Here is a 16,402-nt window from a genome sequence, read left to right on the forward strand (position 1 = left end):
CATCCCCTCCAGAACCTCCATAGATTTACTTGAGATGTGTGATCTATAGCCACAAAGAAAGAGTCCTCCATTTCATCTGCTTGCTGGGCAGCCCTTTACTGTTGGAAGACCTTTGAAGCTGTGGACTGTACCTGTACGTTTGGGGGTGCTAGACAGGTGTCTGTGCAGTCCTGTTCCTGTCCTCCTCCTTCCTCCAGAATCCTCACCTCTTTTGGGTCACAAGGTTACGAGGCTCCTAACCCTCTTCTGTGCTCTCTAGTTGGCCCCCCCTGAATGAACACAGTGTTCCAAGGGCGAGCCAGTAGAGAGCAGACCACTGGCCACTCTGTCCCTGGACCTCCAAGGAGTGCAGTACCAGGATGGTTGATGTTTTAGCAACATCACCGCCAGCTGGTGTTCAAATAGTGGTGGGCCAAGTGCCCAGGGCACTGGCACAGGTGTCCTTCAGCCAGGCCTTTCCACCCCCAGACTGACTTACTGAATCTGAACATGAGACTTGGCCACCCCCCCTGCTGAGCATCACCTTTCTGGTTCGAGGCAGATGTCAAGACCCCACCTCATCACAGCACTTCCTCAGCTAGCCAGGCCCAGGCTGTAGCCTGGTATCTGCACATCAGAAGCAAAGCAGGTGCCAGCCACGTTTCCTAAGGGAGGGGTAGGAGCTGGGCCGGCTCTGATCCAGGTGACCAGGGCATGCAGGGTGACCAGCGCATGCAGGGTCGGTGCTGGTCTGGCCATCACCATTTATCCCACTCTGGCATTGACGGGCCCCGGCATAGCCTGCAGCTTTGCAGCACACTCCCTGCTCATCATTTTCTCCATTCATTCAGGCAGCAGATAGCCCTGAACATCGTGTGTGTGCCAAGTCCTGTTCTAAGAATACAGCAGAGGCTAAAACAGGAAAGAAAGAAATCTTTGTCCTCGTGGAGCTTGTATTCTAGTGTAAAGCCCCCCGAACATGGCCCTAACACAGAGCAAGTGCTCATTAAAAATGTGATGTTATTGTGAGCAGCCCTCTTGCCTGCCATCCCAGGCACAGACCCACAGAGGGCTGGAGTGGAGCTCTGGGGAGGAAGCCACTTTTGTTCCACCTGAAATGGAAAGCTTGGGCTGGGAATGAAGATAGGAGTTGCTTTTGGGGTCACTGAAGGGTGGGTTTCCTCCAGTCCCTAAACCAACAGCACTTCGTGAACAGGAGTGAAAAATGATCCTAGTGCCCCTAACAGCAGACCGCAAACAGATTTGAGAATAACAACCCCCAGAGCAGGGAATATTTCTGAGTGCTGACATTCAGTCCTCAGAACTGACAACACATTATCACTGGGGACATAAATATTATTATTCCCACGTGCAAAGAGGAAACGAGACACAAGGGGTCAGGTGACTGGCCCAAGGTCACACAGCTAGTAAGTAGTGAAGGAGGGATTTGAACCCACAAACACTAACCCCCGAGCCCTGAAAAGGGTGCCAAGAAGTTAACATTCAGAAGCAATGAGAAAAGTCTGTTGCTGTATGTTCCAGTGACCGCAGTGGACCAGCAGAGGGTATTTGTTTGGGTTGTCTCCCTAGAGGTGGGAGCCTGGGGAAAGGAGGAAGCATTTCCAAGCAATCAGGAGATTGCTCCTCAGGGGGATAGTCCTTCACCTGTTACCCCTGGGGAAAATGAGCGCAGTTCTCCAAGTAGCTCAGCGACGCAGAGGAGGGTGGTCAGGCGGTAGACGAAAACCTATTCAACTTGGAAGTAAAGTCACCTCAGGCCCTTTCCTGGCTGGAAAAGCTGAAGACGGGGTCTGTAACCACAAACCACAGGTGTGTTTTCTCCTCTTCAGATTATGGCCGAACGGAAGAATGCCAAAGCCCTGGCCTGCAGTTCCCTACAGGAAAGAACCAATGTGAACCTCGACGTTCCCTTGCAAGGTAGGCGAGCAGCACCTGCTCCCTTCATGCTGGCGCTCTGCAGCCTGGTGAAGACCCAGAGGGCCTCGTGGGGTTCCCTGCCATTTCTAGTCTCCTGCAGAACCATGCTCAACCCACAGATGCTCACCGAACATGCACTAGGGGGTCCTCCTGGCCCAGAGTTTGTTTTGTGCCGACAGGATTAGGCACAAAGGACCAGGATGAGTTTTGTTGTTATTGGACAAGACTAGAGAGTATTATCTTTAGTGCTTCTATAATTCATGTATAGCGTGAGATAAGAACCAGCTGGTCTAAAAATATGTGGGTTGACGTGGAAAAAAAAATTTTTTTTGCCAACTATAATGATCACCGTCAAGGAGACTTCCTGCAGTGATCGTTTTGGCGATACGTACGAGCGCCACACCTGAAACTAACATAATGTTAGAGGTCAGGTCTATAAAATAAAACTGGAGACACGTGGGGGGATGCTGTTATTTTCCTGTCTCGGTGCCCTTTGTGATTCAGTTTTCTCTGGGCCACCAACCACTCCTCCCAAATAGGCCATCAAAACTGGTGGATTTAGCATATATGAAAAAAGACAGTAGCAGCTTTTAATGCATCCATCCCACGTCCTGCTTTCAAATGCTTCCCTGCCTAGAAATGAAAGTCAGGTGGGATTTTGAGTGACAGAGCCGCAGTGTCTGGTGGAAGAGATGCTCTTCTCACAGAACAGAGGCCGCACCCCCTCTAGAAACAGGACGTCGTGGCGCGGGCGGTGTGCTGGGCAATCCGGACGGCGCACAGCGTGGCGGCCGGCTGTGGGTGTCCGAACCACGGTGAAAGAGTCTGTTGCTTTTGTTCTCCTGCAGTAGACTTTCCAACACCAAAGACTGAGCTGGTCCAGAAGTTCCACGTGCAGTACTTGGGCATGTTACCCGTAGACAAACCAGTCGGTATGTGAAACGTTTATGTCCTTTGACTTTGCGAGCGCTTGGGAGCTCCTGGGAGGTGATCGTCCCCCCGAGGGGTGGGCTCTGCTCCTCTAATCCCTCTCCCCCGTCTTGAATCAAGCCCCTGCACTGTCACCAGCCAGGGCACGTACATGGTCCTGATCCAGAGAGCAATAGAGGACGGGCTAAGCTGCCCCGTCACGTTGTCCCCAGAATAGAGGGACTTAACAGGGCACACGCATGGCTCACACTGTAGCGTGGAGATGCAAGATCCAGGGCTCCCAAGGGCTGCGCCCTTCTCGCAGGGAGCCGCCCGCTCTGGGACCGGGTACCGCCATCAGTGCTGGTGACCACTGGGTGGGGGGTGGAGGCCGAGGGAGCCCTCATGCCTTCCTTTCGAGGTGCCACCCCCAGGCGGCACACACTGCAGTTGGCTCACAGCCTGGGGCAGAGCTGGGTTGCTCAGCTGTACCATGCTCAAAGGAGGCTGGGACATGGAGCCTTCCCCTGGGGAGAAGAGGCTGCGGAGAAATCAGAACCCTTATGCACTGCTTGGGAAAAAGTGAGATGGTCACAGCCACTCTGGAAAAAAAGTCTGGCCGTTCCTCCAAAGGTGAACTGCAGAGTTACCATTGGACTCGGCAGTTCTGCTCCTGGGCGTTTACCCAAGTGAAATGAAAACATCTGTCCACACCAACTCTCACAGCAGCGTTATTCATCAATGTCAAAAAGTGGAAACAAATGTCGATCAACTGATGAATGGATTAATAAAATGTGATACTGCCCCCCCACCCAAAAATGGAATACTGCTGTACTTGGTAATTTTACTTGGCAGTAAAGAGGCATGAAGTACCAGCGTGGGTTGGCCTGGAAGACAGTAAGCCAAATGAAAGAAGCTGGATACAAAGAAACACGCCGTATGATCCCATGTGTATGACATGTCCAGAATAGACCAACCTCTGGACAGACCAGGGGACTGGGAAGAAATAGATGGTGACCCCCTAAAACATACAGGCTTTCTTTTGGGGGTTATAGAAATGTTCTAAATTTGATTGTGGTGATGGTTTGCACAATCCTGTGAATATACCAGAAACCAGTGCATCGTACACCTCCAATGAGTGAGCTGTATGTGAATGATGCCTCAGTGAAGCTGCTGTTCCCACCTCCCCGCTCACACTGCCACACAACACCCTGCAGCAGGGCCCGGGGCATCGTGCACCCTGCTCAGGAGGCGGGCCTCCTAGATGTGGCCTTCTGTAAGGAACAGAGTAAGATGGAGGAAGGTGGGGTATTTTGGAAGATGCTGGCTTCTGTCCCGTTCCCTTTCCCAAGGCTCCTTGCTTAGGGAAAGGTAACATTTGCTTAAGTGCTATTTATGTACTCAGGGTGGGACTCTCTGGAAGGAAAGTAGTACCACGGTCCAGTTGGGTACCTCTCTGGAGGTTCTCATGACCCTTCTTTCTGTTGAAAAAGCTGTTTGTTTGGTTTTTTTCTTTCAAGCAATGAAATGCTCCCAACGAAATACCAAAAAGAAAAAAGAAAAAAGATCTGCTTGGGTGTAGCTGTTACTGGGTGATTTGGGCCCACACTCGAGAATGATAAATGGCTTTAGGAGCTTCCTCAGTGATCTGTTCTATCCACAGGAATGGATACCCTGAACAATGCCATAGAAAGTCTTACGACCTCGTCGAACCAGGAGGACTGGCTGTCTGTGAACATGAATGTGGCCGATGCTACTGTGACTGTCATCAGTGAAAAGGTGAGTGGGATTGTATGCGCGGTGGGTCTTCATGGGTTACAGTGAAACTCTGGCTACAGTAATCTTCCGTGAAATGGAGACACAAAGCCAAGGCTGGACCTCTGGGGGTGTGCTTAATTGTGATTAAAATAGCCAGCATTTAAATTTTTTTTTTCTTTTTTCTGTCCTTTGTGTCTGGATCTTGGCATAACTTTGCTTTTCTTTGAACCAAGAAGCATCTATTTTGGTGCTCCCAATTCTTTGTTGCTCTGGTGCCCAAGAGATTGAAGTAATTTGCTAGAGGTACCTATATGACACCGGCAGTCACTCATTGTGGGATTTGGTGTTCGGGCTCGTCTCCAGGCTTTCAGTATGGATTGGGCTGTTTGTCTGGAGTTGGGGCACAGGAGACACTTCTGTTGTGGAAAGTCCCCTGGTTTGTTCTGTCGTTGGTAGCAGAGGCCACTGGTCATCAAGAGAAGCCAGCATTAGCCTCAAATCAAATTACCCATTCTTTGGTTAAGGAAACTGAGGCAAATAGTGCCCGTGGTCACAACAACTAGAAGCAACAAGCTCACGATTCGGTCCAGGTGGTCTGCTCTAGGCTCGTGACCACTTCTCAGTTCTCCCTCTGTGAAGCACCTGTTGTGGAAAGAGCACAAGGCGTTGGCCTGCTCTCGATGCCGTCCACTGGAAGGTCACCTTCAAGCCCAGTTCCCCTTCTCAGAAGGAGTTAGGAGTGATGCTCACTGGCCCTGCCTGCCTCTACAGCCCACCAAGCTGGGTCTTCTTAAGTCTCTAAGAAGCTCCTTTCTCCCTCACCGTGTGCAAGTGCTGCTCCTTCTGTGCTTCACCCCTTTGCCTACCCAACCCTTACCCGGGTCTCGACCTAAACATCATTTCTCCCAAGAAAACTTCATGGTGTCTCAGGCTAGTTTCATTTGCCTATGAAAGAATTCCATAGCACCTGAGTGAATATCTAGTAAGTTGAGATGTTAATGATCCAAAAGTCAACATTCTGGATGTGTTTACTAATTCAGAAATTGCATATGGTTGATGCAAAGGATGTGGTGTTTGTAAGAATGGATTCTGAACGTTTCTTTACACTGCATCATATGGATACCATATGGACGCCAGTTTGTGGAGGGGGAGGAGTGATTTGGCAGCTTTTCTACATGGTTTTAGATAGAAATGTGAAACAGTGTGCTACTTAGCATGAGAAGGAGATCCTGTAGCTCCTTTTCTCTTGGTGCTCTGAGGTTTCCAGTGGGTTCGCCTGGGCAGATGGGTTTTGAGCCACCAGGTGCCCTGTGTGGGCAAAGCCTAAGAAGTACACATGACACTGCCCCTGCCCACAGTGAACACACAGGCTTGGAGTGTGGCAGACAGAGAACAGAACACACAGAAGCACAGTGTAGTTCAGAGCATGGTTAAATGTCGATGAGACACCCATATAGTAGTGATGGCCTCTCCGGACATATTTAGAAAATATAGGAGTCCTTTCTAAATCCAGTCTAGCTATATATTTTGAATACCAGTGTCTGTACGCAGCCACTCCAGGCTTGAGTCTATAATTTAAGAAATGAGCACGTTTATGACTGTCACCTGGCTTCACAGACAGAGCGGGCTGCTGACCAGCATGTCTTGCAGAATGAAGAGGAAACCTTAGTGGAGTGCCGCGTGCGATTCCTGTCCTTCATGGGTGTCGGGAAGGATGTCCATACATTTGCCTTCATCATGGACACTGGGAACCAGCGCTTTGAGTGCCATGTTTTCTGGTGCGAGCCTAATGCGGGTAACGTGTCTGAGGCGGTGCAGGCCGCCTGCATGGTGAGTAATCACGCTCCAGGGAACTGCTGGAGCTCCACGCCACTGCTTTTGTTTTATGTGCAGTAAATTAGTGCAGAGTTACTAATTTGAAAGAAAATACATCTAACCTCTAAAGTAATGCCTTGCTGTATGACGCCTCGCTCCTGTGGATGCCATCCGTGACAACGAGCAGTTCGCCATCTCAACAGCCAAGGACACCCACAAGAAGCCGGGCTGGATGGAGCTACATTCTGTTGAGACTCCAGTGCCATTGAAAGCAGTGATCTTCAAAACTACAAATTGGAGGATTCTTAAGTCTCGATCCCTAATTAATTTCAGTATATGATCAGGAAATGTTGGCCATGTATGAGTTGGCACCGTTTAGAACCAACTTAGTACTTAAAAAATGCAGCGTACCGAATGATTTTTTTTGTTTCAGATAGTTGGTTTAAGCATGTTGTTCTTACATATTTTATTTAATTTGTATCTGTGAACTCAGCCCTTACAGCAACTATTTGGAAGGTGGTTGTTAGTTCTGCTTTATTTGTGAGAAAACAGAGGCTTAGAGAAAAGAACGGAGCTCAGGGCGCAGAGTTGGTAAGAGACAAAGCCTGCATTAGACCCCAAGTTTTTCAGGTGACAAAGCTGGTGCTCTGTGTACCATGTATATGATTTCAAACAAACAAAAACACTTCATCATTCATTCTGCCAATATCCTTTGAGCACCTGTTATGCCAGGCACTGAAAAAGTTCTAGAAAAGTTGCAGAACAGAATGAATATAGGCATCCAAACCTGGGGTGGGTGGTAATTCTTAGCAACAGCAGGTTGGGTTGCTGGAACCAAGTAAAAAAGGTGAGGTCTGTATCATGAAGGGCCTGTGATGTCATGCCAAGGTGATTATCTTCAGCAAACAGGAGAGGTGTTAAGCAGGAGAGATGAACTGATACTAGATTTTAAAAGCATACTCCACAAAAAAGAAACCAAAGTAGGGACCCCTGGGTGGTTCAGTGGTTGAGCATCTGCCTTCAGCCCAGGGCATGATCCCGGGGTCCTGGGATCAAGTCCTGCATCAGGCTTCAGCAGGGAGCCTGCTTCTCCCTCTGCCTGTGTCTCTGCTTCTCTCTGTGTCTCTCAGGAATAAATAAATAAAATCTTAAAAAAAAAAAAACTAAAAAAAAACAATGTAGAGGATGGGTTTAAAGGACAAGGCTGAGGTGGGGAGCTCGGCCAGGAGGCCATACTGGTCCAGATGTGAGTTTCAGAGGGTCTAATCCAGTACAATGGCAGGAGCAGATGGCTTGGGATGTTGTAGAGAATTGCCTGGCTGGGGATGAGAAATACTGAATTTAAAGCACCTGTTCATTTAACTCAACCCACCATTTATGGGCTGGACCCTGGGACTAAGATCCTTGTATTATAGAGCTTAGGTAGATGGGGGAGACACATAAACCAAAATTCTGCTGTAGTGTAAAAGGTACTATAAATGAAAGTATTAAAATCACACTGGCCTGAGAAGTACCAGGAGGAAAAAGATGTAGAGACCCTGAAGATAGACCAAGTCGGATGTGGAAGGGGTAGCTCGAAGTACAGCAGTGAGGGTTTTGCTTCTGGTTTTCTGATGGGGTGCAGAGGGATTCGCACATTTTTTTAGGCAGAGGGAAATGAGCTAGTAACACTGGATTGAAAGGGGGGTCATACACACAGTTGGGGCAAGGTCTTGGTGGTAGATTAAGAGCCTCGGGTTGGGGTTTAGCCTATTTGGGTCACAGTGACCCTGAGAGTAGCCAAATGCTAAGAATCCAAGAGGTGGTGTCACAGGAGGTTGCAAGAGGTTGCTAGACTAAGAATGAAGGCAAAGACTGAGATGGGCTGTAGATGGCAAAGGCCAGGCATAAGAACAGGGGGCCAGCTGACCTCCCCTTGAAGGACATCTTTGAATGAAGAGGGGAGGAGGAAGGAGGGAGGGGAAGAGCTGGTGGGGTTCTGACACCGCGGGCCTCTGTCAGGGATAGGGTTTCCCCTCAAGTGCTATGGAGCCGGGAAGCAGGCTCAGATTCCCCTGCAAGTGAAGGGGAGGGGCGGGGGGGGGGGCAAAGCTGGTGGAGGAGTCCAGATGAACCCCCCCGGCCCAGCGCAGGACACTCAGGGGATGAAGACAATGGGAAGTGGAAGCACCCAGTCAAGCAAAAGTGGGGGGTGACCCTTGAGGTATTTCACGAAATGAAAAAGATCCTAACAGATGGTTTTAGTCGTAAAATGAATGGCTTTCCGCCTTAACTGTACATTTTAAATGCTGGTGACAAATAATTAGCTTTATCACTGGTTACAGCTTATTTTCTGATTCTCAGCCTCATTTTCTCTCTGAGAAACCATTTTTACTCATTTGCTTACGATTTTAATTGTAACAGGGTGACCAGCTGAAGCGGCTCGGCCAACCCAGTATGAGGCTCACTGGTGACATCACACTCTCCTCTCCACTCAGATTCCAGCATTTCTAACTCAGTAGCTTTCCTCTTCAGTCAGATCCACATGAATCTCTCTCTGAAATATCTACGCATGAATTTATGCCATCTGAAACATCTGGGGGTGTTAACACATTCTTTTGAATCTACTTAATTTTTAGGTACTTTTTGCAGTTGTGTAGTGTAGGCCTGGCTAAAGATATTTTGGTGGCATCTAGAATGAGAGGGGGAGCCTTCATGAAATTCACCAGGTGCAATTTTGATTCACACGGGACACACTTGACAGTAGAGATGCCTAGTCGGGTGTACCATGATGCCACACCTGCCCATTTACAGATCTGTGCTCTGGAAGTCTGTGCTTTGGGTTGTAATACAGACCTAGCAAGATACCTAACCCAGAGGAAACTTGAGAAATCAGTTCTTGGATGATTGGATCAAAAGGAGCCGGTTCTGTAGCCTCTGGGCATTGGGACTCAGAGTCCTTCCTGTAGATAGTTTATGCTTCCCACAGGGAAGCGTCAGCCTGTTTTGCACTGTACTAAAGAACCCATAATGTTTAAGCAGAGTTTAAAAAATCAACCACGGAATGATTTTAAAGTGCTTTGATTAGGAAAAAACATTCGGTAAATTTTAACCTTCTCATCTAATTTTGAGGAATTACTTATCTTTTCATTAATATAAAAGTGAGTGAAAAAAAAAGTGAGTGGATTATGTTATATTTCTGAAGGAGAGAAACTATCTGGGGGGCCAACAGTGCTCATGGACATTTTAAATTCCATGAGGGTTTAGGGGCTTCTGGCTTGGGCAGTGGAGTGTGTGACTCTTGATCTCGGGGTTGTGAGTTTGAGCCTCATGTTGGGTATAGAGGCTACTTAAACTTTTTAAATCCATGAGGATTTCAGCTTGCAGATAAAATGTATCCTGAAATCTTATACATCATTCTTTTTTATTAAAGCAGGAAACAGGAGGGAGAGCAAATACTTATGAATGCCTTCAGTGTTGCTAGGCCTGTTTTCAGCCTTCTGCAAGGATTCCTTATTCATAACGCCCTCTGTAAAGGTCCTAGTTCTGTGCCATTTTACATGGAAGAAACTAAGGCTGAGAGATGGAATAACTTGCTTGGGTCATACAGTTCACATAAGGGACAGAGCCTCGCTTCAGTCTGTGACCTTTCCACCATGTTGTCTCCCAGTTAGCCATGAGCACTTACCTCTTGTACAGAGATGTACATGTCTCCGACAAAACTCAAATACTGTCTCTCCTGATCCTTTTCATTAGCTCTTTGACTGTTAGGTACATTAATTGCAACCAGCCTATCTGTATAGAGAACAAGTAGAGGGTGGAGATGGATGCGGAAAGCCATAACTTTCAACTTTGTTGAGCTGAATGATCTGTTTTTCTTTAGGCAGGCTCCACACCCAGCACAGAGCCCAATGCGGGGTTCGATCTCACAACTCTGAGATCAAGATCTGAGCTGAGATCAAGAGTTGGATGCTTAACCAACTGAGCCACCCACGTGTCCCAAGCATAATGATCATTTGGGAGCATTTAAAATACCCACATTGGGGCAGCCTGGGTGGCTCTGCGGTTTAAGCACCTGCCTTCTGCCCAGGGCATGATCCTGGAGTCCCAGGATCGAGTCCCACATCAGACTTCCTGCATGGAGCCTGCTCCTCCCTCTGCCTGTGTCTCTGCTTCTCTCTCTCTCTCTATCTCTGTCTATCATGAATAAATAAATAAAATCTTTAAAAATAAATAAAATAAAAAAATAAAAATAAAATACCCACATTTGGATGCCTGGGTGGCTCTGTGGTTGAGCATCTGCCTTTGGCTCAGGGCATGATCCTGGAGTTCCAGGATTGAGTCCCACATCGGGCTCCCCACATGGAGCCTGCTTCTCCCTCTGCCTGTGTCTCTGCCTCTCTCTGTGTGTCTCTCATGAATAAACTCTTTTTAAAAAATAAATAAAATAAAATACCCATATTAAGAAAAGAAATAATAAACTCTTGGATTTATGTTTAGGAGCTAAGTCATTACGTTTTGGAAGTAAATGCATTGGTGAATTAAAATCAAACAAGAAGGGATGATATGTCATTAATGACCATAAAACATTTTTGTTTTATTTCAGTTACGATACCAGAAGTGCTTGGTAGCCAGACCGCCTTCACAGAAAGTTCGACCACCTCCTCCGCCAGCAGACTCCGTGACCAGAAGAGTCACGACCAATGTAAAACGAGGGGTCTTATCCCTCATTGACACTTTGAAACAGAAACGCCCTGTCACAGAGACGCCATAGCTGCATATGTCCAAGGATTCTGGAATATTTACCTGAAGATTGAATAGCTACACTAAAGAAGATGAACTGATACCTGGCCTTCCATTCAGTTGCTGATGCTTTGTCTTCAGAGAATTTATCCTTAACCAAACAGTGTTAGACAAGCATGTTCTCTCGTCTTGCCACCATCATGTGATATGAAAAGAAGCATGACTAATTTTTTTTGCTATGAGTCAGATACATCATGAGCAGTGGAAGGTCTTTTTCTTATTGTAAATATCGTGAACATTACTTAACTTCACATACACAGAGAAGAATGTGGCCACACCCCTCCTAGTGAACTCATGCAGAGTCCTTGGAGCGAATGACACCTGAGTTAGTTTCACTGTCTTCTTGACTGGATCTGTCACAAGCAATGTTTAAGTCCTACAGCACTTTGCCCTGTTTCCAACATTGGAGTAGCCACTGCATACCAGATACCATTGAATTGCTGTTAAAATAGGATGATGAGTTTTTGTTTCAGTCTTTCATAAAATCGAACCTTTTGTTGACACAATTGGCTGTTGGCATCAGGACAGGAACCAAATGGCAGCTTTCCTTGACGAGCTCTTTGACACACGGACACCATTTCATGTCTACAGCTGTTTGTGGGATGTTGGGGGAAAAGTGAACTTCAAAAGTGAAAAACAAACCAAATTTGAGAAATTAAAATGAACAAAAAAATAGCCTTTCTAGATGGTTTTCAAACCAATTATTTAAAAAAAAGATTTAAGAAAATCATAAGGCATTTTGGGTGGGACATATTTCAAACTTCTGCCTTATATTGTACAATGCAGCTAGAGAATTATAGTTCACTATGGCCATTCTCTACATAAACAACATTACAATGAAATATTCCTCGTACGCCTTTCATCCTTAGTTTGATAATCAGCCAATATGCAATTTGGAGTTGAGGGAGTGTCATTCATACTTTGACTCTCTACCACCATGTCATTATGTTAGTCCTCCTAGTGAAATGTCCTGCTAGGATTCTGTATGCAGTCTTACCTTCCTGCTTTTTGCCCAGAAAGCTGTCTGTCCAACATGTATTGTCCATGGCAACAAATTACATTAAATCGAATCTTTCTGAATTTATGTATTTAATATTAGAATTTGTTGGACTTTACTAGATATATTTTTAAATTTATATTTTTTCCATTTTTTTCAAGATTTAAAAATTTCGTATCAGAGCAAAATATACACAGCAACAACGAACTGCTTAACAAGTGTCCCAAAAATAACATTTTCTCACCTATAAAGATACACAGATTTAGACTCTTACTGACATTGTTGTTTTAAAAAGAAGTTGCTAAGGAGACCAATCTAAATATTAGCCTTAGTTAACTTTTTAATGTCAAAATTAACATTTTAAGACATCCAGTTATAAAAAGTAACACTTTGTTTATCCACTACTATGTTCTTGTCAAAACGGTTTCCACAGTCTTATCACATTTGAGCCTTAACAGGTAGAGAAAGGTACTCTATAAACACATTTGAGAAATAAAAATATATATAAAGTACCAAGAGGCTCAGTCACTTAGCCTAAGATGTCTCAAAACTTTATGAGAGAGCCAGGACCAGAACCCATGCTTCCCAACTCTGTTATACGTTATGTTGCTTCCACATCAGTGAGGAAGGGTTTCTCCAGAATTACCCTTGGCATAACTGGTTATTGTAAAAAAAAAGAAAAAGAAAAAGAAAAGAAAAAAAAAATCTTTGAATTCCCTGTATAAATAGGGAAATACACCCAAATTCCTCATGCAGTGGTATTAATCATAAAACCATTGCCCTCACTCAGTCCAGGCCTATTTTCCTACAGTGTGCCTCAAACGTGTTGTAGAGAACAGGATCCTACACGCAGTACAAGCCTGTTCAACTCACGAGATTTTCCAGAGATGACGTTACTTGTGGTAGAGATACTCCCAACCCATGGTACTTAGCCACCAGAGAACATGATGGAGTCGGTGGCCTCCTGCCTCTGTTCCCTCAGAATCCTGGAACTGTTGGCCGGCACTGTAGTGTTGTGACAAAAAAGATGCCACCCTAGAAAGGAGTTCTGCTTCTCACCAGCCTATATACTAGTCTATCTGAAGTAACCAGTGCCATCCTAAGAAATTCTCGCATTAAGAAAATCCTTACTGTGCCCTTCGAAAAGCTGTTTAAAGTTTAATGATGATGATCTTTCATCACGGTCTCCGCAGTGAACGAAAGGCTTTAGTGTGAGAAAAATTCTGAATCAGTCACCCGCTTCTCTACTGGAAATCTCTACCAGAACCTACTGTTCATTTTTTAAGGTATACCTTTGTTTGTTTTCGGGATCAAGAATACTGAGCTAGCTTTAAGTAGCAAACTGATTAATATATGCAATTATAGAATGTGTTCAGATGAATGATAGGCTTTACATACTGAAAACTTTACTGCAGATATTCTGTTTTGAAAATAGCTTTGCGTACTAAATGCAATTAATTTTGTAAAATCCATTACATTAAACCGAGCGTTCAGACACTTTCTGCCATGGCCAAAAAGTACGTGTGACAGTGTGTGTGTATTTCTCTGTGAGAGGGCGCGGTGTCCCCCCCGACGCTGAGGTGACACTTGAGTTATCTATGCATCTTCTTTAGACCTGCGACGCGGTAAACAGGCGGCCACGTCCGCTATGCCTCGTACGTCTTATCATTGTTTTAATTAACCTGTTAAATACGGCTTGAAATATTTTTATTTTATTTATTCTATTTTTACTGAAATATACTGCATTATTGTGTTAATGTATTATCTTTACTGGATAGTATCTCACAGTGTATCCAGGCCTAAGTAATCTCAGTGAACTATACATCGCCTAAAAGGTGGTTTTGTAATGATTTGTAGTCACATTTTTATTGGAATATGTAGAAGAAATGGCAAAATGCTTAAAGTTCCTTTTATTTTTTAAAAGCAGCTAGATAGACGCAGACTTGCCACCTCATATATGTGCTCCTTGGCAGCATCAAGGGGAATAGCCAACATGCCTATGGCAAAAACTTCACTTTGCAAACCTGAAGCACTGCTTGGGTGCTTTGTTTTTATATTCTTCACAGCACATGTGATCTCATCTAAAAGACACATGTCCACAAGCCCTTTGTTTCCACCTGGATAGAAGATCACCTATAGCTAATTAGGACCATTGTTTTTTGTTTGTGTCTGTCTGGTTGCATGAAGGGACATTTAGACCATTTCCATTAAAATAAGCTCTTTGTGATAAACTGTTGGCACTGCTACTTTTTTACAAAATCCACTCTGATTTTATGATGGAGATTTGTAAGATGATTCTACACGAGGTCATTTACTAGAAAGCCCCAAATCTTTCCTCCTTTTCTCATATGATGCCTCATTTCATAAGCATTTGCAACACAAATTCATGAATTCCCACGAAAAGCAGAGCCCTGAGACTAGCACAATTTAACTAATAAAACCATTAGCTCTCTAGGTTGCCAGGCTTCCTTAACCTAATACACAGCTGACATGTGTGCTACACAGCCAGGAAAATGAAGTTTAATTTAGTTCAGCTTCAGAGAAAAGATTCTGCTCACACTTTTATCAATGAGAGCACTCCTTGCCATCCAAAGCAGCTTGTTTATCCTGAAAGAACGTTTGGTTTTGCTTTCTGCCCCCTTTGCTGTTGACCACTTTTACACATTTAAATGTAATATGTTGTGAGAATAAACTTAGCTGCACAAAATGTCTGGCTCATTCATCTGCCATCTCAGTCCTATCGATCCAGGAATGGAAATAACCAGTGTAGAATCTCCACGCTAGTCGTTCTCTCTTCAGATGATTCTAACCTCAAGTTAAAAACCACGTTAGTAATGAAAGATTGTGCTTTGACTGTTACTGCAGATTTCCACCTGGTAAGAACTATAGTCACTTTAAATTTTGAGTAATTTATCGCACTGCCCTGATGGGGCAATCAGGAAGGGCAGCTGGCATCCTTAGTCACCAGCTCGGGATGGGTGGAAGCAGTCTTCCTAGTATTAAGAGTCTAGCTTTCATTCCTTTTAAGAACCCGATGTTAATAAAGAATAATGTTGTACAAGCACTAAGTCCAAAATCCAAGGTAACCAGAAGAGCCAGTTAGATGTGGGCTAGTTTAACTGCCAGATCCACATGAGATCAGTGTGTACCCATTTCTCCTTGTTGTCCATCTTGCAATCCCTCCCTCCCCCGTCATAGCTTCTTAACTCTATCAAAGGCAGTTACTCTGAAGGAACAAAATTTCATTTTGGTTTCAGGTATTACATTAGTGGTAATTTCAGACAAAATTTGCTATTGGAGAATCTACCAGTAAATTCATTATTTTAGGTTTTTGCAGCGCTTTGCTCTAAGAAGCTCAAGAAAGGAAAATGTGAGTGTAATCAGTACTCTCCTTCACTAGCATTCTCACAGTTTTATCCAGTCTTTTTCCCTTTTTACGAAAGCACTTAAATAATTGATGGTGTTCTTCTTAGAAGACCCTCAAAGAAAAAAAAAAGACCCTCAAAGAAGAGCACTACAAGTTTAACCGTTCAAAATCTCCATATATTTCTAGAGAAAAATAGTGACAGGATGAGTGCTATGAGATACTGAAAATAAGTGGCTTAAATTGTGATACGACATGAATCACAAAGCTTATCAGAAAAATATCTTGAACTATTCCTCCACGATGAATTATCTTTTTATAACATCACAGAAAATAAATATCTAAAACCTGCTACTTTGGGACAATGGAATACTTTTCAGCCTTGGGCAGGGGAAGAGGCAGGAGGAATAAGCGGTTCCAGGGATAAAATACTAGCTCTTTACCCAACAAAGTTCAATTCAGCTGCCCTAGCTAGCGCTCTAGAGGCCTGGGACACTCAGAGCCAGACAGTAGGGAGTAGGAGGAAAGACCTTATTTTTGAAACTGGTCTCATTTTTTATTTTTGAAATCAATAAATTAAGCTGAGCGTTTAAAACATTTCTGTACTTTTTGAGAGTCATAATTGAGAATTCTTTGGGGATTTAAAATAGAAGTTCAAGTATAAAAAGGCTTATTGCCTTTCTTCCCTGACACATTCTGATAAATGTAAATTTTCAGTTAAAATAAAGATTTACTACTACTAAAATGAAATCTGCCATTTTGTTTATCCTCACTTCAAGTGAGAAAATGAAGACTAGAATGTTATTGCTGATACAGGCCTAAAAATTCATCTTGAAGAGGATAATAGTCTACTGAAATCA

At 44.5% G+C, this 16,402-nt stretch overlaps 1 protein-coding gene across 19 annotated transcripts in view; it reads left to right on the forward strand.

The window, feature by feature from the left end:
- APBB2 (amyloid beta precursor protein binding family B member 2) overlaps window positions 1-14,885 on the forward strand; it is a 375,292-nt gene extending 360,407 nt beyond the window's left edge. For 17 of the 19 annotated variants that reach the window (XM_072806715.1, XM_072806682.1, XM_072806762.1 and 14 more), the window contains 5 exons: window positions 1,830-1,917; window positions 2,766-2,849; window positions 4,490-4,605; window positions 6,235-6,414; window positions 10,985-14,885. In XM_072806715.1, the coding sequence (XP_072662816.1) occupies window positions 1,830-1,917; window positions 2,766-2,849; window positions 4,490-4,605; window positions 6,235-6,414; window positions 10,985-11,152 (636 nt within the window). In that variant the 3' untranslated portion in view covers window positions 11,153-14,885. The remainder of the gene's footprint in view (window positions 1-1,829; window positions 1,918-2,765; window positions 2,850-4,489; window positions 4,606-6,234; window positions 6,415-10,984) is intronic. The other 2 variants (XM_072806752.1, XM_072806671.1) reach the window with 1 other exon arrangement.
- Window positions 14,886-16,402: the final 1,517 nt, after the last annotated feature.

The sequence above is a fragment of the Canis lupus genome, chromosome 2 (assembly GCF_048164855.1).
Source record: "Canis lupus baileyi chromosome 2, mCanLup2.hap1, whole genome shotgun sequence".
Lineage (NCBI taxonomy): Eukaryota > Metazoa > Chordata > Mammalia > Carnivora > Canidae > Canis > Canis lupus.